General features: G+C 52.4%; 5 protein-coding genes across 5 annotated transcripts; 4 read left to right on the top strand and 1 right to left on the bottom strand.

Annotated features, from left to right (window-relative positions):
• Window positions 1–629: 629 nt before the first annotated feature.
• On the top strand, window positions 630–2,813 carry HET-E1_5 (Vegetative incompatibility protein HET-E-1; the record flags this gene model as incomplete). Its single annotated transcript, XM_014691466.1, has 1 exon — window positions 630–2,813. The coding sequence occupies one exon, from the start codon at window positions 630–632 to the stop codon at window positions 2,811–2,813; it is 2,184 nt and encodes a 727-aa protein (XP_014546952.1).
• Window positions 2,814–3,807: 994 nt separating this feature from the next.
• Window positions 3,808–4,743, top strand: G6M90_00g035560 (uncharacterized protein; the record flags this gene model as incomplete). Its single annotated transcript, XM_014691465.1, has 2 exons — window positions 3,808–4,271; window positions 4,386–4,743. The coding sequence occupies 2 exons, from the start codon at window positions 3,808–3,810 to the stop codon at window positions 4,741–4,743; spliced, it is 822 nt and encodes a 273-aa protein (XP_014546951.1).
• Window positions 4,744–5,661: 918 nt separating this feature from the next.
• On the top strand, window positions 5,662–6,783 carry G6M90_00g035550 (uncharacterized protein; the record flags this gene model as incomplete). Its single annotated transcript, XM_014691464.2, has 4 exons — window positions 5,662–6,272; window positions 6,351–6,424; window positions 6,483–6,517; window positions 6,589–6,783. 4 exons carry the CDS (start codon window positions 5,662–5,664, stop codon window positions 6,781–6,783), a joined length of 915 nt encoding a protein of 304 aa, XP_014546950.2.
• A 3,626-nt stretch (window positions 6,784–10,409) lies between these two features.
• On the bottom strand, window positions 10,410–12,312 carry fmpF (Aromatic hydroxylase fmpF; the record flags this gene model as incomplete). The annotated part of the gene is made up of 6 exons (XM_014691463.1): window positions 10,410–10,810; window positions 10,876–11,211; window positions 11,304–11,861; window positions 11,932–12,051; window positions 12,108–12,173; window positions 12,252–12,312. The coding sequence occupies 6 exons, from the start codon at window positions 12,310–12,312 to the stop codon at window positions 10,410–10,412; spliced, it is 1,542 nt and encodes a 513-aa protein (XP_014546949.1).
• Window positions 12,313–14,414: 2,102 nt separating this feature from the next.
• Window positions 14,415–16,555, top strand: xanB_1 (Isocyanide synthase xanB; the record flags this gene model as incomplete). Its single annotated transcript, XM_014691462.1, has 4 exons — window positions 14,415–14,853; window positions 14,918–15,300; window positions 15,368–16,023; window positions 16,084–16,555. The coding sequence occupies 4 exons, from the start codon at window positions 14,415–14,417 to the stop codon at window positions 16,553–16,555; spliced, it is 1,950 nt and encodes a 649-aa protein (XP_014546948.1).
• Between the last annotated feature and the right edge of the window lie 47 nt (window positions 16,556–16,602).

Raw genomic sequence — 16,602 nt, 5'->3', positions numbered from 1 at the left:
ACTTACAAACCGACAACTCTTGTTTTACTTTGTTACAGTACATCCTCACTCTTTAATAAAAGGTATTATATTTCCAATGATTGGCGGTTCTCGCGCCACCAACAATTTGCCAGCAAGACTTGTCTCCGTGCTCACGAGTCACGACTCGCATGCAGATGGACAGTAGTTTACGCCCAGTGGTTTCTAACTAGCTACTTGTATAGTCGGTCTCTGGCAAAATCTGTCAGCACATCGGCCTCGTATAACACAGTAGAAGACTAGCTTTAGGATTGCGCGTTGATAAGGCATCTGGGCGTGGCCAAACATCTTTGTCCAAGCTGAAATACGACAAGAGTCATCATCGAGTGCAACCCCGGGACAAGGACCCTGTCCAACTCGGCCATGTCCCCGGCCATATCCATGTCCCCCGCATGAGTGTCTCACAGCCATCAGCAGATTTGTAAATCTCTCTCTTTTTGATGAGAATGTCCGCGTTCCGAGCCTGGGCGCGCCTTGGGGTTTGTGCAGCATGATGCATCTTATCCCGCGAGGCAGCTACAGAACCAACAGGCGTCCGCATCAACAAAACCATTGCTTCTGGTCTCGACCAGTGGGCGACGGCGACTTGCTCATCCGAATCGGAACAAAACATGCGTCTTCTGAATGCCCACACCCTCCTCCTAGAAACCTTCAACGGGCCAGAGGAAAGCATCCCTCCCTACGCCATCTTGTCGCATACCTGGGACAGCATCGAGATTACATACGACGATTTATGCACTACGTCAACAGAGCTTCTACAAGGCCTGCCAGAATTCCAAAAAGTCACAGAGAGTTGCCACCAAGCGGCGCTCGACGGCTTTGCTTACGTATGGATCGACGCATGCTGCATCGACAAGAGCAGTAGCGCCGAGCTCTCCGAGGCCATCAACTCCATGTTCAAGTGGTATCAACAATCCTCAACGTGCTACGTCTACCTGAAGGACTTTGAGGTGCCGGGCGGGCGAGCCCTGCCAATCCAACGACACACTCAAGTCACAATGCTGGTTGGGAACAACGACTTCTGCTCGTCTCGCTGGTTTGATCGCGGCTGGACGCTCCAGGAACTCATTGCGCCGAGAAGGGTTGTCTTTTTCGACAAGAACTGGGTTGGATTCGGGTCCAGAGACGAGGCTCTCTCCAGCGCCATATGCGACCGCACCAGAATACTCCCACAGGTCTTCACTAGCCGGCACTGCATGTGCTCGTCTGTTTCGAGTGTCGATGCATTGCCCCCCATTCGCAACGGAAAATGCAAAGGATGCAACGCCAAGGACAACCTACCAGATATTCTCGGCTCTCTAAACGCAGCCATCATCATGAACTGGGCGGCACGCCGCTCCACCACCCGAGTCGAGGACATGTCCTATTCTCTCATCGGCTTGTTCAACGTACATCTTCCGCTGCTGTACGGCGAGGGTGGCAAGGCATTCATGAGATTGCAGTCGGCCATCCTGGCGCGGAACAACGACCATTCCCTTCTTCTGTGGAGGGAAAAAACAGAAAGGGGCGAACAATCGCTTAGACGTCCGGGTTGTCTGTCCAGCTCTCCCAAGGGTTTCGAGGCGGTGCCGCCCATCGTGGCTCAGAGGGAGTATTATGATTTCGACAATGAAATGGTTCCCCGGCTGGCCGTCGGCCTTGTTGAAAGTATGGAGCCAGTAGAATTGACAGAGACGTTGCTCAAGTTGACACTCTGGTTGTGCCCTTGCAAAGTCGGATATCCGTTTGGCGACGGCTCGGATGAAGAGCTTGGTACGGAAGAAGGCTGGGCCCTGGGTATATTGAATTGTCACAGCGCTTCGGACTATGTTGCCCGCCCGGCCATTCTCATGTCACACATGGGTGCAGACCTATACCGACGAATTTCTCACGATTCAGTCTTTGTCGTGAACCCACGGAGGATGCAGGAGAGCCCAGCTGCCATAACTCTCTCGGTATATCATGGTAACCCAAATATCCAAGATCCTGGGTCGAACTGGACGGCTATTCGGCAAGTTTTTGTGGATGAGTGCGTCCAGAAAGCCGTCAGAATTCTTGTACGTCCCAGCGGACCGAGCCTGCTGCGCTCAGCGCCTCGAGGATTCGACCAGACAATGTCGTCAATTGATGCCGTTTGTTGTGTAATTAATCAGCCTCTCCGGGGTAATTGCGTCCTGACTGTGAAGACCATGGGAGGGTATCCGAGGATATACTGTCACGACTCTTGTCCGCCCACAGTGCCTATGCTGCGGAGTTTTGTCAAGTACAACTGCAAAGGGGGCTTCGGTCTTATGGCCGGCATCCACCTATTCGAGATTGGAATGTCAGGTTCAACGGCAAAGATGAACATGTACCTCATCTGGGGCCTGCATCACGACGAAACCAGACGGCAAGGCCAAGTTGGGCAAAACACCACCGCAAGGCCCTGGTGTCGTATTTTTAGAGCGTCGGACTTTACCGAGGAGGTTAATGTCCCTATTCACGAAGCTGGAAAAGATGATTTGCAGTATCAAAAACAGCTGCATGCGTGGTTGGTGAAAAGGAGCTCTGACCCGTGCTGGCAAATCATTACTCGGCAAGGCTCTCGGAAGCAAGTGATGCCAGATCTAAGTAGTGACAATCAACGCGAAGGAGACAGAATCTTGGACCTGCTTCCACACTCCGACGTGCGCGTGGGTGTAAGCGCCCGCATAAATACGACACAGGGCTTCGGGGTTACGTCGAAAGATATCGAGATGACCTTTTTGACTCCCGATTGTAGGGGATGGCGGAGTGAGTTGTTTGACGGAAGCCAGAGAGACCAGGAATCAGCATAGCTTCTCTGGCGCTTAAGTCTCTGGGAATCTGGGTGGTTCTGGCTTGGTCCAACGAACATCGAATACCTGGGTTGATATTCGGTATGCCTCGAGCAAGTACTCGGTAGAGCTACGAGATGGAGCGGATTCGGAAATGTGTAGACGTTCAAGGGCACCAAAGCGCCGTAATAAAAGACTGAATCATTGTAGTCGACGCGTACTCGGTATGAATAGCTGTGCTGGCAACAGAAAGCAGGCGCAGCAGATGCGGCCTGAGCCTGCATGTATCGAGCAATAGAGTCTGGTAGGCAGTTTCAGAGATTGTGACAAGTCGTCAAAGTCGGGTATCCCCATGCTCAATTGTTCGGCTTACGTTTGCTTGCTCCCAAAAAGCATATGTATGGATTATCCGAGTGGGATTCGGTCCATCAAAAGCACTCTTCTAGCGGTTCATCAGCATCGAACATTTAGAAAACGAGTAGCGATCATGCCAACTTGTCAAGGGTATGAGGTTCAAGTGTCAAGACAGCCGGGCAACAGTGGCTGTGCTAACAAATTCGTCTCGTCAGGTCGTCCAACATGTCATCCCTGTTCGCTCGCTTTCGCTTTGGCTGCCAAGAAGGAGGCGACCCACGTGATAAACCTGGCATTCGTCTCACCATCGACGGGGAAATTAGAATCTGACAAAAGCCGCAAAACGCCCGCCGTCGCCGTTTCGGAAAAAAAAAAAAAAAAAAAAAAAGGAAAAAAAAAAAAGGAAACATCTCCAAAAAAGTAAGCCCCGAAAAAAGAGAAGGTCGGGAGAGACTCTGTGGCCCGGATTGTCGGCTGCGGCCGTCGTTGACGCCTCGTCAATCTTCAAGGCCAAGCCTAGACATACGCGGCCGTAAACCTGATTGACGCGAAGCGGGCAAGCAAAGACAAGAGCGCGGCTCTCCGGCAGAGTGCGGAGCTCGAGTTTCTCTAGATTCTCATCATTACCATAACTTTCCCCGTGGTCAAGGAGGCAACAACGATGGACATGTCTACGCGGCGAGACGCGGCAAACGACAGCTCACGAGGGCCAGCGCAGCCTTCAAACGCAAACACATCGAACTCGCACGATTCGAACTCCTCAGGGGCCAACCGGCCAATGACTCCTACAAAACCAAAGGGCGTCACATGGGCAGAGGACCAGTTGACGTTTTATCGCGAAGGAACTCCACCTCCCTTGGACCATGACGGTTACCAACAGGACAGCTTGAGCACAGGCCCGCATGCTGCTGGCGCGTACTCGTACGATTACAGCTACGATCACGTGGCTCCTCCTGCTCCTATCCCACAGGCAACAATATGCGGCCTCGGCAAGCGATTGTTTTGCATGATTGTCGCCGCAGCCATTCTAGTTGTCGCAATCGCTGTTGGCGTGGGCGTGGGCGTGGGAGTGGGTACGAGACATGATTCAACATCAGACGAACATGACTCCTCCACTATTACTACGTATGTCTCAAGCGCGGGCCCCCTGAGACGAAGTGTTTCGCAGAGTATCCCGCTGCGTCTAATGGAGAAAAAGAAAGGACCTAGTGTATACTAACAACCGTGCCACACACACAGTCCATCGGTCCATACCGTCACTCCAACCTCGATAGCGGCCAACCCCACGCAGACGGCTCTGCTGGCCTGTCCCGCAGCGAACAATACCAAGTACGAAGTCCTGTCGGTTAGAAAGACCTTTTTACGGGTGTGCGGAGTCGACTATACCGGCAGCGAAGGGGCGGCCGACTTGGGTGTTGTGTGGACGTCCAGCATGCAGGACTGCATGAATAGCTGCGCTGGATACCCGGACTGCACCGGGTGCAGTTGGGGCATGATCCCTGGGGACGCTGGCAGCGATCACAGATGCTGGCTGAAGAGCGAGTTGAAGACGCCTACTGCCGTTCGGAGCGGCTGGGAATTTGCCATTTTGCAGTGACGGACCAGGTACACGGCATTTGGCGTGTTTGTACTATATTTACGACGACATCTGCGGCACGATGGAATGATGATGCTGAGAAGAACATGTAATGCATAATATATCCCAACCCACATGTACCAAAGACAATCTAAACTAGAATGTTTCAATACACATGACATATTTCAACCAACGTGTGCCAAGGACGACATTAACTATGATACGTTAATGCATCATATCTGGGATGCGTTGGGAGGCGGTATGGGGCAGCCTGGAGGTTCTGTCCTTTGACCTGTAGGCCTTGACATGGAGATTGATATCTAGATGAATTATATGCCTAGAGCTAGGACATTTTCATGCATGGATAAATGCATCACGCATTGCGAGTCGTGTTTGCATGGTGCTTCCTTCGGCATGTCACGGTTCTCTGGTGTAGGTACGACCGCCTGTGGTGTTTGTACAATTGGGCCTGCCTGATGCAGAGCTGGCATGAACAATGGGACAGGTAAAAAATTAATGAATAAATGCAAAACATGTTTCAACTCCACGTATACGGCAGAGCGCAACCAAGTTGGGTTGATGGGTTGTGCAAGTTAAAGCAGCATGTCAACTGGTTGATTCCGCAACGACCAATCACCTCGATAGAACCACAACTCACACCAACAATACTTTGTTTTAGAGACGGGTCCTGCGATCCAATTGGATAACAAGCCACATAGTACTCCGTACATACATCATATTTTGGTTCCTGACAGCCAACCCCGTGCACGGACACTAACTACTCGTCGGACCCCTCACAAAACGGCCCAGTATGACTTGGCGTTGTGTGCAAAGGCTTCCCAGCGCGAAGGCTCTCAACGCCAAGCTTCCGCCACCCGTAACATTGCGTAATCTACGTGGGATGCAAAAAGAAGAAGAAAAACAACAAAGCGTTGCATGATGGGGGCGCACACTCCAGATGCACAAGTCAGTGTCTTTGACTCTCCTCCTGAAGAATTGCTCCACCTCCTTGCCTCACAGCTTCCCGCCTCGCTCACGCTTCTTCGACGGCTTCAATTTGCCGTCCACCGCAACTGCACAGGGCCGGATGCGCGTATTATTGTCTCATCTGATACCGGCCAGATTGGAGATGGACCAACCAAGCCGACATGCTTTGCTGCCGCATATGCCGAGCTCTCCACGGGGCCGGATACACAGATGGTCATGTACTCGTCCATGGAACAGGGTAGGCCGAGTGATGAGGAACTACCAGTCCACGAGGGGCATATCATGAATCTTGTCCGGACACTGGCGGAGCTACGTAGAGAGTACGGCGGCAAGCTAGCCTACGGCAACAGTCTACTTGTAGGCAATGTGCATTCAGACGTGCACGACATCTTGACCAAGACGGGAAGAGTGACAGCACGGCGGGACTACGACAAGTGGCTGTTTAGGATGGAGCATGTGCCGGAGCTGAAAGAGACTCTGGATCTGGCGGGAATGCATTGGGGGACGGCCTCTCTGGAGGACTGCAGGCTTGTTGCTTCGAGAACGGACATTCCCCGGCCGCCGTGAGTCTCTTCTTGCAGACAGGATGATTTACGAAAATCCAAAAAGCGCAGCCATGTTGATGGTTTCTGCTCATATAGGGAGTTACTGGTGCAGCTGCCGGGCTTGATGTTGAAGCTGCAAGACGGAACGCCGATTGCTTGGGCCTTTATTGGTGTGACTTTGTGTCTCTCCTCCAGGGCAACCCGGGATTGTCGCTGACACCGAGACAGGGCTACACGGCTCGTTGATAAGTCTTCATTGCGAGGTGAGCCGGCACTGTTGCCCGGTGGCGGGTGAATCATGGCCACACGCTGGTTTTCTCACATGGCACGATAGGACGGCTACCGCAGACGAGGCATCGCCAAGTTACTGGCAGCCAAGCTCCTCCGCCGGACAGGGGTTGAATTCTCCGATGCCAAGTATGCAGGCCACGAATGGTCTTGTGCTGAAGTGGCGCGGGATAACGAGGGCAGTCGAGCAATTTGCAAGAGTTTAAACGCCACGCCGCCACGCTGGTCTGTATCATGGTGAGTGTAGTGCTGCATGCGTAACCCCTTGGAAGCCCGTGACTCAAGACACTTTGTTCTAGAAAGACTTTTTTTTTTTCTAAAATTTTTTCTAGGGTGACGCTAGACTTGTCAGAGAGTGCGCACAGTTGAACCCTCGAAATTTCAGCTTGAGCGGTGTGAAGTTGCGAGTCAAGGCAACAAGAGTCATTGACTCATGCATGCTATGCTGTCAAGAGAGGGCAAACAACAACAACAACTGGTTTGAAGACAATAGTACTACAATATATAACCCCTGAAAGTTTAGCCATATGTGTGACATCAGTGGATGGGGCCAGCTGTAAGGTTATTCGTTAACAGCTGTTAGAGTGGGCTGTCAAAAAAGCTGTCCCTTTGACTGTGCTGAGGTGCATTAGATGTAGCGAATTAGGGTTCTGGCCAATCAGAAACCTGATTACATAGGTACATTAATCTACTAAAAAATAATATAAAAATTAAAGTCACGATACTTTTCTGACCTACAAGGAGTTATACTACCTACATACCCAGGTACTAGGTAGGTATATAACCTCTAGGTACCTAAATAGTTACAAAAAAAGTACCCTGCAGGTATCGCAGAAAAGTGGAGACAGCTACATCCAGCGCACCTTAACACAGCCAAAGGGATGGGTATTATCAGCCTAAAAACGGCTCAAATCATAAGAAACAATCCGAAACACGTAGGGCATCAATCTGAAACACACAAACTTTGGAGGGCTTTCAAGGCTTGGTGTCACCTGATGTTGGTCCTTGGCAAAGTAAACTTTGGGCTGATTATCCGCCGCAGCCAATCAGCAGTTTTGTCGGTTCGGCTCGGAGAGCAAAAGAACTTTGGATTCCTTGTTGACCTCCTTTCGGGTGGGATCGTACATGTCTGATGCCATCGCAAAGCAGCACACGCATGGCTTACACGAGAAAGACAACAACGAAATGCATAATGGCATCATCCCATTCACCCGCTACTCAGCCTCTCTGCGGAATGAAATCGCAATCGCGCAATCTCGCTCTCTCCGGGGATTAGCCTCGTTCGCATACCAGAGTATGTACGACTACCCCACGGTCCACAAGCCAGGCAAGGTGTGCATTTAGCAAGATGCCGTTATTTTTCCGACGGCTCAGAGGCTGATCTGCCCATGGGACATGGGATACGGGACATGGGATATGGGACATGGGATATGGGACATGATGGGACATGTCAGGACGCTTGACACCCAAGCTGCCCATGTGTCCCTCGGACAGAATCCGTATCCATGCGCGCCGCAGGGCTCTCTGCTATTGCACTGTAGTACTACTACTACTCTGTATATACATACAGAGTATACAAAACAACAATACTCCGTACACGACCAGGTTCGAGGGCTACCCTGCTAAAGGAAGAGGAGAAGGGGGAGGGTGTCGTCAAGGATGCCCGCCGCTGTACCCATGTACGCACATGAAAAAATGCAAGAGGAATGGGCAGACCCTTGCCACATCGGCATTGGGCGACTCGGGATCCAGCGTGATCCAGTATGGGGTAAGTTACATACATACAGCGATGAGCCACGCACTTGCCGGAGCCGAATGCCAAATCAGTCGCGTATTCCCGGCAGTCAGGGGGGGTAACCCTTGGCACGTTGCGAGTCAATATACGTACGCCCAAAACTTATCAGAAGACACCAGATCTTATTCATGCAACGTCCCGCACTGACGCGTTATACGGGACAGCCGCGGCCCTGAGACCCAGACTGGGGCCGCGGACTTCGGCATTTGTGGGAGGAGAATCGGGCGGAGAGGCTGGGTCCTGGGACATAGTCCATGAGGCTCTGGTTTCACATATATGTACCAAGGCGAGGGGGCTTTGACAGCCGCAAGAGAAAAGGGTTTCGCGTTTCTCCATGCCAACTCTCGAAACCCTCGAAGCTCTGTCAGCCACGTGGAACGGACGGCAGTCGAGGCTCTAGGAAGGGTCGCATTGATGGTGGAATTAGGGTCCGAAATCTGGAGAGGGGCTGAAAATCAAACCAAAAAACTCGGTGACGACTTGGGTGAGTAGCATCGTCGGCATAGGGATAGGGATGGGCGCATCGCGAGGTTGCATGCCAGGGATGGCAGTGCTACCCAGAATCGAGAGGAATGAATCGAACCTGACGTCGCCGGAGAATATTTCCATTCTAGGGGTAGAAAACGGGAGAATACAAGAACAAGAGAGGAGAGGAAAGAGGAACGGAAAAAAGCCCAGAGGTTGCCGTCACATCGCGCCATCTCATCAAGCGCTCTAAAAGAAATTAGCACGCCCGAGGCTCAACTCTGAGCGTCAATCGACTCTCGTCTACAGAGTTCTTGTCACCTACATTCTTATCGTCCCGACCAGAGCCGCCGTCGTCCATGCCGCGGCTGTGTAAATTTCAATGCCCCGACGAGCACCCAAGGGCCGGAATGCCGTCTCGCCAGCACGTCTCGAGTCTTGGAGTCTCGACACAAACATTAGCCCGCGCGGGCCCTTTTCCCCGTAGAGATCCTAAATTAACAGATCCGCCTACGACCCCGTTGCGAGCACGCAATCATACAACCGCCCGTCTCTGATAATGGGGCCGATGGCTTTATAGCAGCTGCCGTCCCTTCTCGCCGGGGCGAAGACTGACGAGGCGTTCCCGTGAGACGGCGGCAAGCTGAAAATCACCTCACCGCGCGGCGGCCTCCCGGCTCCAGGTCGGGCATCGTTCGACTATCAGGCCGGTGCGACTGCGGGATACATGATTAGCGCGTTGGCGTTGGACGAGGTGGTTCGTCTTTTCGATGGCAGTGGGCCGCCGGCTCGCAGGTATCGTCAAATAAATGTATTTATGCATTCGAGGCCCGTCATGAGCATGAGTCTATGACCCCATCTCGGCTCTGCCCTGCGCATGAATATGCCCCATGTGTACTAGCACCCGTCGCCGCGATGGCTCTGCTATCGATTTAGACTTGATAATAGACTTGGATGAGCCCTTTGTCGCTCGCCAAGCAGGCGAACCACGGTGTGCGCCTGCACCCAGACGCCTGCAGCTGGTCCCGAGTCTGCCGCCAAGCTGGCCTGGTTCGAGTTGACATGCCTGTCCATCGAATCAATGCTGGTCCTGGTCCTGGCTCTCTCCGATTTTCATGTCCATCCATCTATGTATGGCCTGTGCCTGTGCGAGTGCGAGTGCGTGTGCCAGAGCCAGAGCCAGTGCCAGTGCCAGGGCTCGGCGAACTACCCCGTGTTTCATCGCCCGAGTTGAGATGCGTCGATAGTATTCGCTCAAGATCGCTCCCATCCTCCCACTCGGTGAGCCGTCGCCAAATGATGCGCTCAAGGCCCGATCCGTCGATAATAACGGGCGAACCGCGGTCGCTGCGGTCGTCGACGTGGTGCTGTTGCGGCATGCACGGTTTCCACGGCTCGAGGCTGCTTGTTGCACAGTGGCAACTTGCTAAGTCATTGCTTGGCAACCGTTTTTTGTGTACATGTACTGTGCGACTACCATGGCATGACACTTGCAGCGATGTTTTGACGCCGGCAGATACTATACGAACAATCATTTCATTCCATCAACCCTGAGAGCTTCTAATTCTACTACTACACTACTGCTAGCCGAACAACCCCAGCCCATGTTACAGGTATAGCTCCGTGAGATATGCCTTGGCCTCATCCGAACTTCCACCCACAAAGCCAAGGTACATGTCTGGTCTGACTACTACCACAAACGGATCGTCCTTGGATGCCCAGTCTGCCGTGTAAGTCCTGCCCGAGTCGTCACCCCCAGCCGCCGACTCGGACGCAGGGCGAATCGTGTAGTGGGTTACAATGTCGCTGAAACCAAAGTCGGGGGCTGGCGCTCCGCCAATGTGCAAAACCAAATACTTGCCGTAGGTTGTTTCTGTGTAGAGCCTGGTCTCAGCCCCATCCGCCTTATTCAGGATCATATCGGGGCATCTGTTGCCTGCCGTCCAGATGCCGTGCTCTGAGGCCTGCACCAGAGGGGAGCCAGACTCGCGATAGGTTACTCCCATGCCTTTGTTCGCGCACACTCCATGTTAGCTCGTCTTCTTCTGCCTCGTCGTGCATGCTCTCGCTTACCAGTGATGTACCCTGCATTCTTCTCAATAGTACCAACATACTGCTTGGCGGTGTGGACGGTGTCTCTGACCAGAGCCGCGGCAACGTCGATGACATCTCGCGCCGTGCTTCGCCTCTCGGTGTCGTAGCTCCCGATGATTTTCTGCGCGGCCCCTGGCTGAAGGTTCTGGTCCTTTACGACCTGTGCCAGACGCCAAGCAAGATTGAAGGCATCCGACATGCCCGTGTTGAGCCCCTGGCCGCCGTTCACTGAGTGAACATGGGCCGCATCACCTGCGAGAATGATACGGCCGGACCCATCTTTGGAGATAAAGGTTGACGCAATTCTCTCCTTGACTGCGTGGGCCGTTAGTAAGTATCCCGCCATCTTTACGACTCGGGCAGACGCGGAAAAACATTTAGCAGGTGGATAAACATTCGAGACGTACCGTCAAAGGTGCTGTACCACTCGGTCTTCTTGAACTCGACCCTATGGGGAGCCATGTGCTCTACAATCGACTCTTCAGCTCGTGCCTGCGTCACCTCTCCGTCCAGGAGCACGTAAAATCGGCACATGCCGCGCTCTCTGGGAATCCACGAGACGCGAGACTGTCCATTCAGCTGAAAGGTGATGATCTCTGGGCAGAGAGGAAAGTCGGTGTCAATAAAGGTATCCAAGACCGCCCACAGCATTTCAGGCTTTGTTCCAGTAAACGTGGCTCCGATTGCTTGGCGAACCATGGACCTTGCGCCGTCAGAGCCTACGGCGTACTTGCTGCGAACCCTGAAACCGGAGTCCGTCACGGTTTCAACGCCCTCGTCGTCCTCGGTCACGGACACGACTTGTTCCCCGAAACGCACGAGGCCCTCGCCAAGCTTGCTGGCAATGAGCTTTTCCACGACTGGCTGCCCAACCATGAGGAAATTCCTGTGCAGCGTGTTCTCAAGGCCAACCCACCATGTGTTCTGGCGCGACTTGAACTCTCCATCCGCAAAAGTAGAGCTGGCTGCGGGCACAGGTAAGCAAGGGGTCAAGTTTGACGCAAGCGACTATAGGGGCGGGACGAAGCGGCTCACTGTTGCATTTCAGACCGATAGGTAGGAGCTCATCCAGGAGCTTGGCTACTTCTAGGTACTGCTGAGTTCGCGCATTGAGTGCATCAGCTCTTCCCAGCTCAAGAGTGCTGGGCTTTCCATCTGCAGAGCGGGATTAGAGACTTATGCAAGTGGTTTTTCATGTCAAGGAATCATACCTATGATGCAGACAGAAACGCCAAGGCGGTGGAGCAAAAGGCCGGTGAAGAGGCCAGTTGGCCCGCCTATGATGTGTTAGTCTTCGAGTTGTTTATGCTTTCGGGACAGAGTAAACATGTTGAAAGGAGGGTTGGACAACGTACCGCCAATGATGCACACATCTGTGGTTGCAACTTTGGCTGACATGTCTCCGTTGGCGTGCATTTTTGTCTGTCTTGTCTTGTCCTTTGTCTTGTCTTTTGTCTTGTCTTTTTCTTTTTTCTTTTTTCGCCGAGTCTTATCAAAATAAAAAGTCAATAAGTCTTGAAGGAGATGCTGGTTGAGTAGGAGCAGATGTGTACATTTACATTAATCTATCGAGGCGAGCGGCGGTCCCTGACTAATGAAATCATATGATATGATTCGGAAAATTTGTATGCATAAGGATTAACAGCTGCGGCTATGACCATTCATGAGTCGCTCAGTGAAACACGCCGAAGAGCAGCGGCAAGCAGTTCCAGCTTTCATCCCTGTGGCCCCAGCCCGGTCTCATCTCATAATAGGAGCTTTGAATGGACAGTAGACGATTCATATTGCATCGTACTGAGCTTCGGCGGGCCCGGCTTCTGAGACTGGTCATTATTCGACAAAGTTGCGCGACAGGCTGTACTTACAGCAACTAGTCAAGCGTCGACTAGTGGCAGGGTTCAAATGTTGTCAGACAACCAGGATGTCTTCCATCCACATCAAGCCCATGCCCGGTGCCCAGTGGAATCAGCAAACCCCACCGCGCGCGGCTCTGATAATCGGCACTCCTTACTGCCATCCCACTCGGTGATCTCGCCAAGCAACGAGTAGCACACTCTATATCCAAGCTTCCTGGGAATAAAGTTGCGTAACGTCGAGGCTTCAACAGTGGGCCCCCCCGGGCACGAGTAAGTCGACCGGACCAGGTAGATTAAAGCCGCCTCCCAAGCCACGACAGTTTCATCTTTCCCGTCGCGCGCCGTGCTGTGCCGCTTGGCGGCATGTCATTGCACAAATACTCTATGTACAGTGTATGCCCGGCGCATAGCAGGACACGCAGCCCGGCGCGGAGATGCTGTCATGTCGGCTCATCGATGGCGGAAAAATCCCACATCCACCGAAATGAAGAAGCCGGCGCGCTTCGTTGTCCAAAGATTGTCGAACCATTGAATGTCATGGACCCTGGAGGGCCGATGTTACACCACCAGCGCCTGTCATCCGTTCTAGCGCTCGGTTTCGCCAAATCAAGCTCCTAGACTAGAAGGATTTTCGAATCCTGCATCCCAGAGACAGCCGTCGTTGGCGCAAAGACGTAATCATACACGGTGTCATGGTTGCTTTGAGCCAGCCGATTCGGTCCATCACCCTGAAAAGGCAAGTCCTCAGGCGTAGGCACAGACTAGCTATGCAGCTGGACCTTAACCGAAGTAATGGAAACTCCCCAAGGGCTTCATCCCATCCTCTTGGCGCCTCTTCCTAGATACAAGGTGCTGGTTAGGGCTGAATGCTCGAGGCTGGTGTCGTTCGTGTCGTTCGTGTCCTTCATGTGGTCTCGTCCCATGGCCCTTCCCGCGATGGAACTGATGATCAAGCAATCCATGAATCCCGCCAAGTCGATTTCCTAGATATCCACATAGTGACATGATGGACCTGGCCACTCTATCCTGATCACTGACCCATAAGTTCCTCACGACGCCGAGTAATCAATCGTGAGTAGTGTGATGGAGTGCTGCTCTGGCGTGTCATTTACCTGCTGGTCCCTGTTTCAACGCCCCTCTGCGGAGAGTCGGTTGGGGTCAGTCTTACGCCCTTCATTTCTGTGTGGAACTGTTAGCAACTGGTAAAACTGGTACCGGCAATGATCAAAGCTGGAATCGGCATTGAGCCTATACCACCTACAGCGCTATTCGTAGCCATCACCACGAATCACGTAGCTGTTAGACCTGACCCCTGCACCCTTGCTCAATATGTATGCTCAAGGCAATGCTCCGTACTCTTGAGTCTTCACCCCTATTTGTTTTCGGTGCACAAGACCCGTAAATTTGCAAGTCAGTCAAGAGCTCTCTCTCTGTTGCTGACGAAACACTGCTGATGGCAGCCCACCATGCCATACCCCATGTGGTGGATGCAGTCAAGAGGCATCAGACAACGGGAGGTTAGTATGCGATCCTTCGAACTCATAAACGGCGCTCATCCTGCACTCAATCCTGCATCTCAACCTCTTCATTCCATCCTTCAACATCATCCCAACAAGTCCTATATCCTCTCACCATCTATCTGCTCCTTCTTTCTCTTATACCATGCCCAGTGCCGTATCACCAGCGCTTGAAGCCGCCTCTGCGGAGGCCAAGGGAACCAAGAGTCCTCGAAGCCTCAACATTGACGACTTCCCACACTTGGTAGATGCATCCGCTCTCGACACCGCATCAAGAATTCTGGGTGTAATCGACCGATATCGTTTGCAAAAGTCAAAAGATGATCCAGTTGGAGCAGGCGAAGGCGGCTTGAAGTTTCTGGCCGTCATTTACAGCCACATCAAAGCTGGCAAGGCTGTCCCAATGTGCCTTCCAGCCTTCCCCTTCAAGTCTCCAAACAGATCAGCAAAGGTTCTCGGCAAGAATCCCGACAGGGCAGAAGAACTTGCTTTAAGCCACCTTAACGGATTATGCCAAGCCATTACAGACATATACCCCCCTGGGGCTAAACTCACCATCATCTCGGACGGTCTTGTATACAATGGTGAGTTCTATCCTGCGGCCGATCTTTGCATTTGTATGTTGTGTCTCGAGGCTGATCAACGTAGATCTTCTTGGTGTCCCTGATAAGGATGTCTGGTCATATGGTGAGAACCTTCGGCTGCTGGCCAAGGCAAAGGGCTTCACCCAGATTGACTTCTGCCGACTGCGAGACCTTGTGCCCATCTCTCTGCCAAATGAGCTGGATGAGATGACCTATGTCGCAAACGCATCGAATTTCCGCCGATCCCTCCTCAACACTTTCGGCAACCCAAATTGGGAATGGAAGGAAGTGTGCCAAATTGAAGATGTATGCCTTACATACAGAGGCTACATCAAATTCCTGGAAACCGACTTGGCAGAAGTCTACCCGCTTCAAGAGGATCGAAGCAAGTCTAGGTATAAGCGCGGAATCGAGTATATCGCAAAACAAATGATGTATCGCGGAGATGTGAGTTTTTTTTCATCAACCTCGGACCACTGGGTTTTCGGTGCACGTTGACTAACAATTCGGAAAGGCATTTGCAAGCGCTGTTCGACAAAAGTACAAGGACCATGTTCGTCTGTCGATTCATCCTTCCACTGGTGCCAACAAACTCTCAGTCAGCCTGCTTCCCACCACCACCATGTTCACAACGCCATGGCACTGCACCGTTGGTTACAAGCTCGATGGTACGGTGGTCTCTGGTATGCGATCCGATTTCGAAAAGGACGAAACGTACGAGTTGGTCTTGGAGAATGGACACCCTAGCTATTATCGTGAAAAGTCGGATCTCTTTTCTTGGGGCACTGAGAAGGGTGGTGTGACTTTCGAGCCGATATATCCAAGTGGTTGGTTGTTGAAGCCAGCCGCTGGGCCGGGTTCCTTGACCATCAATGACGTTGATGCGAAGAAGGTTCGATCATTGTCTGAGATCAGCTCTCCAGTTATCATGCGTGGATTCTTCAAGAATCCCAAGAAAGAGGCTTTCATCGAGAAGTCCAAGGAGTTTGGTGAGCCTCTGCCATGGAAATTTGGGCTTGTTCTTGAGGTCAAGGACCAAGGCACAGACACTCGCGGCCTCAACAACGTCCTTTCGGCCGAGTGGATGCCATTCCACTACGATGGACTTTTCAAGACCGCCACACAGGTCAATGACAAGGGCGAAGAAGTTTGCGTCTCCGTTCCTCCCCAGTAAGTTGTTGAATTTTCCCAAGTATAGCGGTCTGAGATAAGTAGCTGACAACTCCATAGCTTCCAGTTTTTCGTTGGCGCCACCTCCTCCCCCAGGGACACTGGCTTCACATTGTTCTCCTCGTCAACCATGTTCTTCAAGTATCTGCCCAAGTGGCTGACGGTGGAGGACCTCGCGAAGAAGACGTGGGCAGTCTCGACATCCTCCTTCGACGCAACCAAGCTGAAGGGGCTTCCGTTGGTTATTTCTCATCCTACGACGGGCAAGCCATGCCTCCGATATCACGAGCCATGGCCGCAGACCAAGACGCAGTTCGAGGCTACCCTGGTCACCCTCGACGACCATGATGAAGCGAGCAACCAGGCCATTTGTGAAGCCATTGACGCCACGCTTCACGACAGGCGAGTTGCATACTACCACATTTGGGAGAAGGGTGACCTGGTTGTGAGCGACAACATCTTGATGATGCACACGCGAAGCGACTTCACCGCTGGAAGCGATCGGGAGCTCTGGCGAATCCACTTTGACTAGAAGCGTTGAAAACATCGAGAAGTCATAAACATGGTGGAGAAGTCGTA

Source organism: Metarhizium brunneum, chromosome 2 (genome assembly GCF_013426205.1).
Source record: "Metarhizium brunneum chromosome 2, complete sequence".
Taxonomy (NCBI): Eukaryota; Fungi; Ascomycota; class Sordariomycetes; order Hypocreales; family Clavicipitaceae; genus Metarhizium; species Metarhizium brunneum.
The sequence above is the reverse complement of the archived record's forward strand: the minus strand, read 5'-3'. Positions and strand labels throughout refer to the sequence as shown.